The sequence below is a fragment of the Gigantopelta aegis genome, chromosome 3 (assembly GCF_016097555.1).
Source record: "Gigantopelta aegis isolate Gae_Host chromosome 3, Gae_host_genome, whole genome shotgun sequence".
NCBI classification, from domain to species: domain Eukaryota; kingdom Metazoa; phylum Mollusca; class Gastropoda; order Neomphalida; family Peltospiridae; genus Gigantopelta; species Gigantopelta aegis.
Window position 1 is genome coordinate 71186839 of NC_054701.1, and position 14569 is coordinate 71201407.

A 14569-nucleotide genomic window follows, 5' to 3' on the forward strand; every position below is an offset into this window, starting at 1 on the left:
TGGATAATGTTTTGATTGCAAGGATGTTTAGAGAATGGAATGGTCAACTGACCTTTGTTACTGTAACTGGCGCCCCTTATTCGTTCGCCAGTGTAGATGTCACAGCCCTCTGCCAAGTGGGGCCACGTGCATACGTTCTCCTCGGCGCTGAATAACGTATTAGGCGGACAGCGCTGGATGAGGTGGCGGAAGCCTACACACCAGAAGTAAATGGTGCACAGCCGGGGGTGAGGGTAGTAGCCAGTTTCGTTATTACATTTGATAGTGTGGTGTATCGACTGAAAGGTTGCAACTGAAATGAAAACAAAATTGTATCGTTGCCTGTAGTATCACGGTTTTCTTGTAGGACTGTCGGTGTGAATAGAAGTTGCACATAAAAGGTCGTGACGTAGATATTTAGCGGAAGGTGGCTGTATATAATTGAATGTAATTTATGAAGTTATTTATATTTTAATGAATGAATGAATGAATGAATGAATGAAACAAAAAAAGAAAGAACGAAAGAAAGAATAAATAAATGAACTAATGAATGGTCAAACGACTGAATCAATTAATCAAGTATGCATGAATGGATCGATCGATCAATCAATCAATCAATCAATCAATCAATCAATCAATCAATCTATGATGAATGAACTGGGGGAGGGGGGGTAATTAAATTTTATTTAGATGAAAGTAGCGGGTGAGACTTTACTCGGGCATGCATTTAAAGCCGAATATACAGAAAATACTGCTCGATATCGTTATTGGTATCGGTATTGTGTCAATACCAAATACAATACCGATATCGAGGTAAATCACTCCAGAAACACCGATACCGATACCAAATCTGAAATTTTAATACCGCCCAGCTCTAAAGGTTAACGCTCCAGTTTCGAGACATCAGCAACAAATGAACTGCCAAGGAATTTCAAGATGTCTATTCTAGGCTCTGAAAGAACTTGGTCAGCTTTTAATGTTACAAAGTCCTCGACTTTCTCTTCATACAAAGCTGTCTGGTAAAACGTCCATTTTCCCTTCATGTCGAGCAATATTCTTTCTGCACCAACTTTTGGTGTCTTATATTTCGGAACTTCTGAGATACCTTAGGACATGCTCATTATATGTCGATTTTAAATACCCTCATATCGTTGTGGTAGAGAAGTTGTTTGATCAGGGTCATAACATCTAAGGATTCCTGAAAGCCTCCAAAATATTTTATGGTAGACACTCCGAGGCCATTTCACGATATGACACTTGGGAGTGGTAGTCCTACAGGTGGTGCAGGGAGGTATGAAACACCCTGCTACGGGTTCCCTAGGGAGTGGCGGTCCTCCCAGAGATGGGAACCGCATAGTGGATCATGGACTCATTTATAGCTTTGTCTAAAACATCCTTTCGACTCTGCCTTGTACAGAGATACGATTTTGATCACGGAATACGGTTTTGTCATTCAGATTATTTTCGATGATTTAAACACGATGCCTTTCTGACTTCGCGTGTCAAATGTTATTCAGACTCCCGCCTTCTAATTCTGACGGCTCTTAGGTATTAAATCGTTGTTTTCATTGCCGACCTATGATATTATATTGTTGTTTGTTTAGGTGTTGTTTTTTTGTTGTTGTTTTTAGTTTAAGTACTGTTTTAAAATTAATTCTTTAAGTTGTCTTACCTTTGGGTGTGTCTGCTTCACGCTTTGTCCTTACAGCACCAACACTTTCAAGACCTGCAAATACAAAACGATTGATAGTGAGGCACATTTTGTAAACGTCAAAATATGCAGTTTACACATTGAAATCAGTTTAAAGAGGATGGGTGAAACAACAACTGTGTTTATATATATATATATATATATATATATATATATATATATATATATATATGTGTGTGTGTGTGTGTGTGTGTGTGTGTGTGTGTGTGTGTGTTAAAGGATTTTATTTTAATATTGCAAATTAATGAGTCCAGTAATCTGATTTGGCTGGTTAGATGAAGGATCTAGATCTAGATGGGCAATAAACCCCTGTTATGTACTTTCTTATTGCAATGAGGTTTCCAAAATTGGTATATTACATTTTGTAGTACATGCTGTCCAGTATAAAATACAGGCATTTGACACAGATTAGTATACATGAATAAAAATAAAAATATGTTGTATATCGATAAAGTTGATATATTTCTGCAATATTTTGCTCATACGCTCATCATACATGACAAATGTATTGCCACTTAACGTGTATTTACATACACCAAAAATTTCGATTCCTACTATATAAAAGACACAAGGTCCGTCACTCTTTTATATAGTAGGGATCGAAATGTTTGGTATATGTAAATATACATTAATTAAGTGGCAATAAATTTGTCATGTATGAAGAGAGTATGAGCAAAATATTGCGGAAATATATCAAATTTACCGATATACAACAAATTTTGAATTTTATTCATGTATACTAATCTGTGTCAAATGTCTGTGAAAATACTTGACAATTGGTCATTTACGTAATGTTCTGTAGATGATGACAATGTATAGTAGTGTTGGCAGCAGCGTGCCGCTCTCACTGTAGACATAGAGTCGAAACAACTTCATAAAATATTAGACATCGAACACAACAGTTGTAGATATTTATCTTAAATGTACTGAGGTGTCATTAAACAAACATTCCTTTCCTCGCAACAACCAAAATTACCAGTCAAACCGAATACCATTCATCCAATCTATTGCCTGCAATTTGTCACGTGACCACAATCAACCAACCAACCTGAAGCTACGTAGACGTCACCTCCGTTTCGCGTGCCATCTCGGCTGCACTCCGTGACGAGGTTGGGCCAGGTACAGAGGTTTTCACGGCTGCTGAACATGGTTCCCGGGGGACAGGCCTGCTTCTCGGCCACTCCATTGATGCACCAGTAGTAGTAGCGGCAGTCAGTTGGGTGGGCGAAGTTGCCGTCGTCGGGGCAGTGAAACCAGTTTTGATATTTCGAAGCTTTGGGATTTGCTAAAAAAACAAGATTGGTCAGTTGAAGTGGCTGCGTTTTCTGGGGGGTTTTAATATTTAGAAAATTCCAAGTCCATATCTAGTCTAAAACAACTAGGAGTGTGGTAGTGAAAAGAAGAACCCGAAAACAGCAATAAAAAGGGTCATCAGTTAGATATAAAAACAAAAAACAAACACACACACACACACACACAGAGAGAGAGAGAGAGAGAGAGAGAGAGAGAGAGAGAGAGAGAGAGAGAGGGATGGAGGGAAGAGAGAGAGGGAGGGAAAGAGAGGGAGGGATGGAGGGAGAGAGAGAGAGAGAGAGAGAGAGAGAGAGAGAGGAGAGAGAGAGAGAGAGAGAGAGAGAGAGAGAGAGAGGCTACGTCTCGCCCCACTCTAGTAACATGAAAAATTATGAGCTACATTCTTGTGAACTTAAGGAGTAAAAAAAAATAATAATAATAGTTAATATATATATATATATATATATATATACTCTTCAAATATATATGTGAATATAAGGTCATTGCATGTCCCAAACACATTCCCACGGTTACATTCGATAAAACGCAGCTACTGTAAAATAAAGTTTCAAAATGTGAATATTCGCAAAAACGCAGCCACGTGCAAACCATGTCACCACTGCACGTGCGTTGTCTGCACGTGCAACATGAACACCGACAGTATAAAAGTGCAGGGTGTTCGCTTGCCTGGCCTCTGTATCTGGCCGACAGTTGACAATCCAGGACATGCCACGTCTCAGTGAACCGCAGAGAAACAATGCCATCGGCCGACTAGACGCAGGCGAATCCAGACCGGCCGTTGCCAGGGCATTCCATGTGTCCCCAAGCACCATCTCCAGACTGTGGGACCGTTACCAGCAACATGGATCAACACGTGACCTTCCTAGATCCGGTCGACCACGGGTCACTACCCCCGGGCAGGACCGCTACATCCGGGTACGCCACCTTCGGGAACGATTGACTACTGCCACCTCCACAGCCGCAGCAATACCAGGTTTGCGCAGGATATCCGACCAGACCGTACGGAACCGCCTACGTGAGGTAGGAATTCGTGCCAGACGTCCAGTTCGAGGTGTCATCTTAACACCACAACACCGTCGACTCCGACTGCAGTGGTGCCAGATTCATCGACAATGGTCTCAACTGCGATGGAGACAGGTGTGGTTCAGTGACGAGTCCCGATTTCTGCTCCGACGTCATGATGGAAGATGTCGCGTGTATAGGCGTCGTGGTGAACGTTATGCGGCAAACTGCGTGCAGGAAGTGGACAGATTCGGCGGGGGTAGTGTCATGGTGTGCGCAGCCATCTCACACACTGGCAGAACTGACCTGGTCCACGTGCAGGGCAACCTGAATGCACAGGGCTACATTGACCAGATCCTCCGGCCACACATCGTTCCAGTTATGGCCAACGCCAACGCAGTGTTCCAGCATGACAACGCCAGGCCTCACACAGCACGTCTCACAACGGCTTTCCTACAGAACAACAACATTAATGTCCTTCCTTGGCCATCGATATCACCTGATTTGAACCCAATTGAGCATCTATGGGACGAGTTGGACCGACGCCTCCGACAGCGACAACCACAGCCCCAGACCCTGCCCGAGCTGGCAGCAGCCTTGCAGGCCGAGTGGGCCACCATCCCCCGGGACGTCATCCGTACTTGGTTGCTTCAATGGGCAGGCGGTGCCAGGCAGTTGTCAACACATGCGGAGGCCACACCCGGTATTGACTCCAGATGACCTTGACCTTGGTGGTGTGTCCTATCACTTACTCACAATGGACTAGAGTGAATTGTGAACAATCCTGCAACATTTGGTAATTATCGGACTCACCATTCAATAATTAAATCAATTCTCCAAATGTTACGACAATGTGGTTTTGCGTTTCTTCTTTTGAAGAGTATATATATATATTTTTTTTTTTTTTTTTTTTTTTTTTTTTTTTTTTTTACTCCGATAGTTCACAAGAATGTAGGTCATAATTTTTCATGTTACTAGAGTGGGGCGAGACGTAGCTCAGTGGTAAAGCGCTCGCTTAATGCCGGTTTGGGATCGATCCCCGTCAGTGGGTCCATTGGGCTATTTTTTGCTCCAGCCAGTGCACCACGACTGGCACATCAAAGGCCGTGGTATGTGCTATCCTGTCTATGGGATGGTGCATATAAAAGATCCCTTGCTGCTAATCGGAAAGAGTAGCCCATTGCGTGGCGGCAGCGGGTTTCCTCCCTCAATATCTGTGTGATCCTTAACCATATGTCCGACTCCATATAACCGTAAATAAAATGTATTGAGTGCGTCGTTAAATAAAACATTTCCTTCCTTCCTTCCTTCCATGTTACTAGAATAATGTTTATCTATATGATCTCACATTTAATAATATTCCTACGCACTGACCTCAGCTTTAGAGATACGTAACCTTTCTGTTTTGCATAAAACGCATTGGAACCTATTATAAACACCAGGATGTCCAAAAACACGTTGACTTTGCCCAAATTAATATTTTAAGCAAGGAGTTGTTGTAATTAATGTGTAATTTAATAGTAAAAGAAAACATTACATACCTATAGCTAATATCCGTAATAATATAATATTGACAAATGGGGACATTTCAGTTTAATAGTGATCAAACAAATATGCACAGTTACTGAAATATAATAAATGAAATACATTTTGATACAAATAAAACTAAAACAACTGAATCATAATTCTTGTATACAAAAGCATTCTGTTAATTTCTTAATTGTCGTTTTATTCTCCCCAATCTTATAATAATTTATACTGAATCTGATCTTAGAGTCTGTGGGATGTTTCTGTGTTTTAGTGTACATGTAAAAATCAATAAATAAAATTGTGGGGTTTGTTGTTTATGCCGTTGCTATCGCCGTTAAAGAGATCTAGTGTCAGAAGTCTGGGAAAGTTGAAAACCAACCAAAAAATCCCATCTAAACTAATGAGTTAAGCGCGAACTAACGAGTCAAGAGCGAAACTGTTTGCCCAACTTAAGACCACATCTATATAGTTTTTTGGAGGCTTTTTTTGTCTCACGTTGTTGTACATACATGGTCTATAGATAACGCAGATAAACCGTGAATCAGAATTTACGAAAATCCAGGTAAATATGCATGTGTTGTTATATGCCATCAGCCAATTCTACTAATCCTTTACATATACTGACTGGTATTTGTCAAAACACTCGGTCCACGTGTAGTGTTCGGTGTAAGAAAACAACGGCTGCATGCGCTAAAATGTTAATCTCCCACATAGCGTCACTGAACTGTACGTTTACCAACGGATTAGCCACATATACGTAATGCTCTCGACAATGGGAAAGGAATTTCAACCCAGAGTTTGGACTGTCTATGTTCCGTTTTGTATCTAAACAAAACAATGGCTATTAGAGACGTGGGATTTTTAATGTTTGCGGACATGGAGTCGCTTTCTCACTGCAGAAAAAATAAACAAACATACCTAATCGTTTCCATTATTCCAGTGGAGAACCTGAACAGAAGGACGGTTTCTGACCGTGTTGTCTTACAACAAACGTGACGGTTGAACATGTATTATATGTATTATCAGTAATAATAGTCTGGGTTTTTAATGTTTAGAAGTCAATCGGTATTTTTTTAGCTAAACAAACTTCAGCAGTAGCCTAATAGTTTAGGGTTTGTTTTAACTAAGCAGTTCAAAGTTCACCAGTAATAGGTCGTCTGTATTTGAAATGTTTAGGGTTTGCTGTATAGTTTTAACTATATAGTTCAAAGTTCACCAGTAATAGGTCGTCTGTATTTGAAATGTTTAGAAGTCAACCTGTATAGTTTTAACTATATAGTTCAAAGTTGAGCAGTAATAGGTCGTCTGTATTAGAAATCAACCTGTATAGTTTTAACTATATAGTTCAAAGTTTAGCAGTAATAGGTCGTCTGTATTTGAAATGTTTAGAAGTCAACCTGTATAGTTTTAACTATACAGTTCAAAGTTCACCAGTAATAGGTCGTCTGTATTTGAAATGTTTAGAAGTTAACCTGTATAGTTTTAACTATATAGTTCAAAGTTCACCAGTAATAGGTCGTCTGTATTTGAAATGTTTAGAAGTCAACCTGTATAGTTTTAACTATATAGTTCAAAGTTCACCAGTAATAGGTCGTCTGTATTATAAATCAACCTGTATAGTTTTAACTATATAGTTCAAAGTTTAGCAGTGATACTAGTAGTTTGTCTCTTTCTAAATGTTTAGAAATCAACTTGTATTATTTTTAACTAGACCGTTTAAAGTTTACCAGTAATAGTTCGCCTGTTTCCGAATGTTTAGAAGGTATACTGTATTTTTTAACTAGACAGTTCAAAATTCAGTAGTGATAGTTCGTATGTATATGAATGTTTAGAAGCCAACCTGTATTTTTTTAACTAGACAATTCAAAGTTCAGCAGTAATAGTCCATCTGTTTCTGAATGTTTAGAAGTCAACCTGTGTTTTTGTAAAACTAGATAGTTCAAATGTAAGAGTGATGGCCCCTTGAAAAACGAAATTATCTGGAATCACTTTTGATTGAAACCTCTTGTTGCTGTTGCTTTCTTGTTTTTGGTTGCGTTTTTTTGTTGTTGGGTTTTTGTTTGTTGTTATTTTGTGTGTGTTGTTGTGTTGTTGTTTTTTGTTGTGTTTTTTGTGTGTGTGTTTTTGTTTTTTGTGGTTTTTTTTAACTGAATGACCAATAAATCTTAAATACATTGAAGAAAAAGAAGAAAGGATTATGACTGGGGCGGGATCTAGCTCAGTCGGTCTAGAGATCGTCTGAGGTGTTTTTATTGTAGGATCGAATGACCACCCCCATCAGTGGACTCATATTCAGATTGGTTTTTCCCGTCCCAACCAGTGTACTACAACTGGTATATAAAAAGCTGTCCTATATGTGAGAATACATATAAAAGATTCCTAGTTGCTAATGAAAGCGGGTTTCCTCTAATAGAACTGTATGTCAGAATTACCAACTGTTTGACATCCAATAGCCGATAATTAATACATCAGTACTGCTAATGAAAGCGGGTTTCCTCTAATAGAACTGTATGTCAGAATTACCAACTGTTTGACATCCAATAGCCGATAATTAATACATCAGTACTGCTCTTGTGGTGTTATTTAAAAAAACTAACTTTAACTTTAGATTATGACTGAAAACAATTAAATAGTGAGGGTGATGGCTGACAATACATTTCTCAAGCTGACTCTACAAGTACAATTGTTGTACTTAGTTTGAAAATATTAGCGACTATTATGTTATTTTGTTTGGAATGTTGTATTTTAAAAAGTAGGAAGGATTCTTAAGCTAAACTGAATAACACCACCTTAACATAATATGAAATAAATAAATACTGCTTAAAACGAATGATGTTGTGAAGTTTTTGCAAATGCTGAGAAGTATGAAGCAATTAAAGGCACATTTTTTAGGCGTGTTCTAAAACCGCAATGTTTGCTAACTAAACCAATACTTAATGAAGTCAATACTTTTAAAATTACCACAACTTAATTTGTATGTGTGAACATATTAAAAGACTTGCTGTTACTGAACATCTTGGTTCGCTTAGTCTACATTTGGAAGGACCTGTTCATCTAGGCTTTCACGCGTAATCTTTGCCTTGAGGGAAAAAAACATAAAACATTTTTCACCAAGGTGTAAAAAGTGAGAAAAAAAGACCCGCCATTCCGCAGTGTTATGCATAAAATGTTTTGCTTCTTCCTGAGTAAACACTGTCTGCAAGTATACGAATATACGAATCATTTTTTAGTACGGTAGTTCAAATGCATTTTTTTTTTTTTTTTTTTTTTTTTTTTTGAGTTACTACAAACACCAAGATGACCATTGGAGTTGTGAACAATTGATCATTTACGCAAGATGTTGTTTAAGTAAAGTATAATTTAACGGTAAAAAGGCTGTAATAACCAAACATGGTTTACACTAGCTGTAGCAATTAACTGGAATCAGTGTCAGCAAACTCGGTATTAGAAGATTCGACGTTGCAGTGTGATTAAATTCTTAACTGAGTTTGTTGTGCACTGATCATCATATTTAGTGATTGCCTTATTTAGCATTTTTTGTCTTTTATTGGGGAACCTCCCACAAACAGAACTATTTGCGGAATAGCGTTTGATATTTCAGTTCCTTGTATCAAAAATAGACTATGAAAAAGCTAATGACGGGGTTTGACTTCCATGGTCTTCTTTCTGTGATGGATTAGGCGATCTTAACATGCATGTATGAATAGCTGCTTCACACGTCGTGGTTAAGCGCTAAGGAGGGATTTTTGACAAAGTGCGAGTGTTAACTATGCCCAAAATTAATTGAAGTCATCTAAACATGGAGAGGCCGGGCTTGTTTGCGCTACTCTTTTTTTAACGGCTGTTGATACAAAAACCTTCGTTTTAGCACCAAGCATAAAACTTGTGAATGGCATTACCATAGGTGTGTTTATAACCTTGTGGCGGAACTTTAAAATGCTGTGTTGTCCCCTAAGTGCACATACAAGAGATCAATTTAGTCTGTTCAACACTTTAAATGTTTGGGGTTTTCTTACACATGGGGGAATTATACACATGTAACATTCTTCCTCTGAACTGAACTGAACTTTATTCACACCCAGGTCGTATGCGGTTATTCTGTTAATTGCGACTATGCTATTTTCGTGTAATACTCATGTAGCCATACGCCCTACTGGATTGTGCCTAAGCTCATCATTTTGCTCATCCGCCCATGGAAAATTATATTAAAAGAATAATACAAATGTTTCATGCTACGCCCGTGGGTAGTTACGTAGTTAACCACATTAATTATAGCCATTTTTCACGTTGGGATTTATCTAAGCCCACCTGTGTTAACTCGCCCAAAGAAAATATCTATGAGTCTTATATTCCGTTTCAGTCAAACTTTTAAGGGGTTACCGTTTTTGTTAGTAATTCCAGTTTGGCTTGACTTGATACCCAAAAAAATCCGTGTTTTTGGAAATAACAAAAATGTTCTATTTTTATGTGCAAATAGTAAAAATATTGGTCAAAATATAAATAAAGTAGCAATATTCACTTATAGTGAAGAGTTTGGTCATGTTGTTTGAAATGATTAATTCTCGATTTGCTTATCTTGCACATATACAAAACGGATTTCCATCCAGTAGAGAATATTAACTGAAGAATATTAAATATATAAAGTTTAGGAGGACAACCTAATTAAGAAAATGTCATTTAAAACCCCACAAGGAGACGACATTCTTATCACAGGTGAGTATTGCTCTTTAATTATATAAGGACCAATGGTTTTACAAAATGGACATAAAAGGAGAAAAAATTTGTTGTTTCCAAAACAATTTTCCTCTCTTTTTTTTTTACGTTAAGCCAAAATGAAAGTATTTGGTCCTCTTAAAACATTGCATGATACTTTCTTGCTTGAAATATCTGTTTCGTCACATCTAGTCTAGTATCTGAGTTGATAAATCCATCTAGTACTCCTTTGCACAAAAATCTTATCTGCAGACAAGTAAATTATTTGAAGAGCATCATAAAAATTCTGGCAAGTCCCGCAGTCAGTCACACAAAGGCACGTTCCCATTGCAAGGACAAGAAATAAATTAACGTGCACGTTCAGAGCAAGTCGTTGTTGTAGCGCACGCCTGTCTTGGTACCCGGTTCTGACGTGATCTAGTTCCTACACCCAGGACAGGATGAAAGTTGGGGATGGAAAAGAGGGGGATTGTACACTTAAACCGGCAAGTGCAGGAGCAACTCGACCCGTAGACCAGGCTTGGGCCCGTGCTTATAAAACGTTTAATTAGTCCAGACTCAATCTCTAATGACGTCGCATACGTACAATTTGTGTAGCGTTGCCATGACATTCACGTCTCACACTCTATTAGAGTCTCGAGTCTAGACTTTAAAAGTTTTATAAGCACCAGGCCTGATGTTTATAAAAACTTTTAGAGACTAGAGACTCTAACAGAGGCTGGGACACTAATGTCATGACAACGCCATACAAATGGCATGCGTGTGACATCATTAGAGATTGAGTCTGGACTCTAAAAGGTTTATAAGCACGGGCCAAGAGCATGCGTACCCTCTTGAAGTTCTATATAATATTATAATAGGACAACTACAGTAACACCAGGTGTACAGAAATTAGTAATCTAAGGAAAAACTAACTTTCAACCAGAAATATCTGTTCATGTTTTTAGAAAAGGAATGAAGGAAATGTTTTAGTTAACGACGCACTCAACACATTTTATTTACGGTTATATGGCATCGGACATATGGTTAAGGACCACACAGATATTGATAGAGGAAACCCGCTGTCGCCACTTCATGGGCTATTCTTTGGTGTACCAGTTGTGGTGCACTTTTTAAAGAATAACTACATGTATGTACCTTTAAACTTTGGATTCTTAAGTTTAAATGGCCATACAGATGTGTTTTCGTTGAGCCACATACATCTACGTCCAATTATTTTTAATAATTGTGATCATTATTTTATTGTTATGGTTAGGTACTTGATAACTGCAGTATACAGTATAACAAATATAAAATGGTAAATCGTTTTGAAGATGTCAAATGTGTAATATTATGCTGACGAAGATATTTTGAATATTCAATATTTGCCTAAGAAAAAAAAAATAACGTGAAAAATAAATTTGTAAATTATGTATATTATATTATTAGCATACAAATGGAATAAAGTAAAGGTTCTAAGTATTGGTAAGTGAATTTTTCCATTTCTAACAAATTACTATTCACTTGAAAACTGCTATGATTGTAGTCTCGCGATTGGTATATAGAACATACTTAAGCTAGAGCTATGCGGGTGGTGCACCCATGCCCATGATAGGCGTGTGCTACAACAGCTTGCTCTGAATGTACACGTTAAAACCTAGTCCTGTCCTGTCCTGGGTGGTGCACATACCATGGACTTACTCAATATGGCTTGCTACATGTGACCGAATAACTGCCAAATAGGCATTCTCAGGAACCTGTTCTATACGCCGCTCGGATTCTGAACTCCGCAATACGGAAGCTGTGGTTTGGAGAGAAAAAATGTCGAACTATTCGCCAGAAAGCCACAAGTCAAAGACGACCCCTTGCCAAATTCAGTGCTTAAACTTAAGGCGGGCTCACAGCGTACGACTTCCGAAAACATCCGCTTTCTTCATGGTTAGTACAGTACATGAAAAGTTTGTTTTGTTTAACGACACCACTAGAGCACATTGATTTATTAATCATCGGCTACTGGATGTTTTGACATAAAGTCTTAGAGAGGAAACCCGATATATTTTTCCATAAGTAGCAAGGGATCTTTTATATGCACCATCCCACAGACAGGATAGCACATATAAACTCCTTTGAAATGCTAGTCGAGGTGCACTGGCCGGAACGAGAAATGGCCCAATGGGCCCACTGACGGGGTTCGATCCTAGACCGACAGCGCATCGGGTGAGCGTTTTATACCACTGGCCTACCCCCAGCCCCCAGTACAGTTACGTACATAGGACGATATTTGTGGGGTTTGTTTGATTTTGGGGGGGTTTTGTGGTATTATTGTTGTTGTTCTTCTTCTTCTTCTTGTTGCTGCTACTATTTTGGTGGGGTTTGTTTTTGTTTTGTTTGTTTGCGTGGGGGAGAGGATAGTGGTGGTGGTGGTGGTGGTGGAAGAATTTATGTTTATCTTTCGGGGCACTGGTATTGGACGAAATAAGTCCATTGACTCAAGCATCTCAGATGATCGCTCTACCGATTGAGCCGATTTCACTTCGGGAGTGCGAGTGCAAATAATTTTTACATGCTCATATACCACTAGAGTTTCGAGTGGATAGTCAGTGACTTGGTCCGGGACAGAAAAAATTAAGGGAACACTTCGGGAGCCCGAAAGAATTTAAATATATTCTTCAGAACGTTACTGTAAGTCGCACGGTTTGATCGCACCTTTACGTATACGATTTGTATACCGACACCACGTCGCTTGTTTGCTCTGATGCAGAGAGTCGGTGCTGCCTGTGACACGGCTTACCGTCTTGTTGATGCCATTGTTCTCACAATCCTAGTCTATTTGAAGAGGGATCAGTCTATTAGTTGACCATTTCACCTAGATTGTGTCGCTAGAACTGCGACGTAATTTCTCACAACCATCACAAGCTCTGCCAAAATCATAAGTGCTGTTCTCAGTAACATCCCCTTTTTTTCACCTCCCGGATTATATATAAGGCCTTCCAAAAAAAAAAATCCCCCCCCCCCCCCCCCCCCTCAAAAAGGCAGTTGAATATATTTAGGAGAAACGAGTCCCCTGCCTACCCCCTTCTCACTCACGAATTCGTGACTGGTTTGGCTTGGTTAACCATTTTAGGATGTCGGTCGGCATTGTATTTTCTTACTCGTTTTTGATAACATACGTGTGATATCCGATTGCTTGCTCCATGGTGATATTCCGGACATTAAAGTCATATTGTCGAATGAAATTAACATAAATGAATCAGATTGCTCTACAAATGCGCCGTAAATAAGTTGTAGATGGGAAAAGAAGTTTAAATGGCATTTAAACCTGGGGATTTTGTTTGTTGTTTTTATTATTTTTAAAAGATATTTAAGATACAGAACACTTGTGTCTTTTGGACACCATCATCTTATAACTCGTTACTTAACGTATTCAATTCGCTCTAGCGGCTGCTTATTGTCATATTGAAACAGGATATAGACATTATGTAATTTTCGACTAACAGTATCTGTTAACCTCACTATTTTGAGGATGATTAATATGATTTATCCCAAATGGTAGCAGTAACGGTAACGCCACAATTCTAAGACAATTATTTTAAAGAAATCGGTTATGGTAAAACGTTGGATGTTAACCTGACATACTGGTACTACAATTACCTTTAATGCACCATCACACCACCACCTCTTTTCGTGTGCTCAGCTTCCAAATACTGTTGACATTTTGTTGTTTGCTTGTTCGCTGTTATTTGTGTGTACGTGTTGTTGTACGTGTTAGTGGGTTTCTTCTTTCTTTTTTTAGCTGGACAGTCGGTGCTGCCAGTGAAAAACACAGTAGTCTAACTCGTGTCATACTTTTCTGGACACTTGAAACGGCCGTGGCATCCTTGATAGGTGTCCATAAATAGACGTTGATGAACCGGAACCAGTCTCGGTGGTGCAGTGGTTAAGCCATCGGACTACAGGCTGGTAGGTACAGGGTTCGCAGCCCGGTACCGGCTCCAACCCAGAGCGAGTTCTTAAGGACTCAATGGGTAGGTGTAAGGCCACTACACCCTCTTCTCTCTCTCTCTCTCTCTCTCTCTCACTAACGACTAACCAACTAACAACTAACCTACTGTCCTGAACAGACAGCCCAGATAGCTGAGGTGTGTGTTCAGGACAACGTGCTTGAACCTTAATTGGATATAAGCACGAAAATAAGTTGAAATGAATGAAATGATGAACCGGACTTGGAAGAGTCGAACAGACATTGGTGGGAGGGGGTCCCAGTATTTTGCTAATGTTTGGGACACTGGTTTTTATTAGGTGAAGAGGTTAATATTAGTTTGGGGTTTTTTGTTTCTGTCA

The 14569-nt window shown here is 39.0% G+C and overlaps 1 protein-coding gene across 1 annotated transcript in view; it reads right to left on the reverse strand.

Annotated features, from left to right (window-relative positions):
• Nucleotides 1-14569, reverse strand: part of LOC121368822 (chondroitin proteoglycan 2-like) — a 30778-nt gene that overhangs the window by 8072 nt on the left and 8137 nt on the right. The window contains exons 3-5 of the mRNA XM_041493567.1: nt 2739-2975; nt 1652-1705; nt 53-292 (exon numbers count right to left, since the gene is read on the reverse strand). Of these exons, the coding sequence (XP_041349501.1) occupies nt 53-292; nt 1652-1705; nt 2739-2975 (531 nt within the window). The remainder of the gene's footprint in view (nt 1-52; nt 293-1651; nt 1706-2738; nt 2976-14569) is intronic.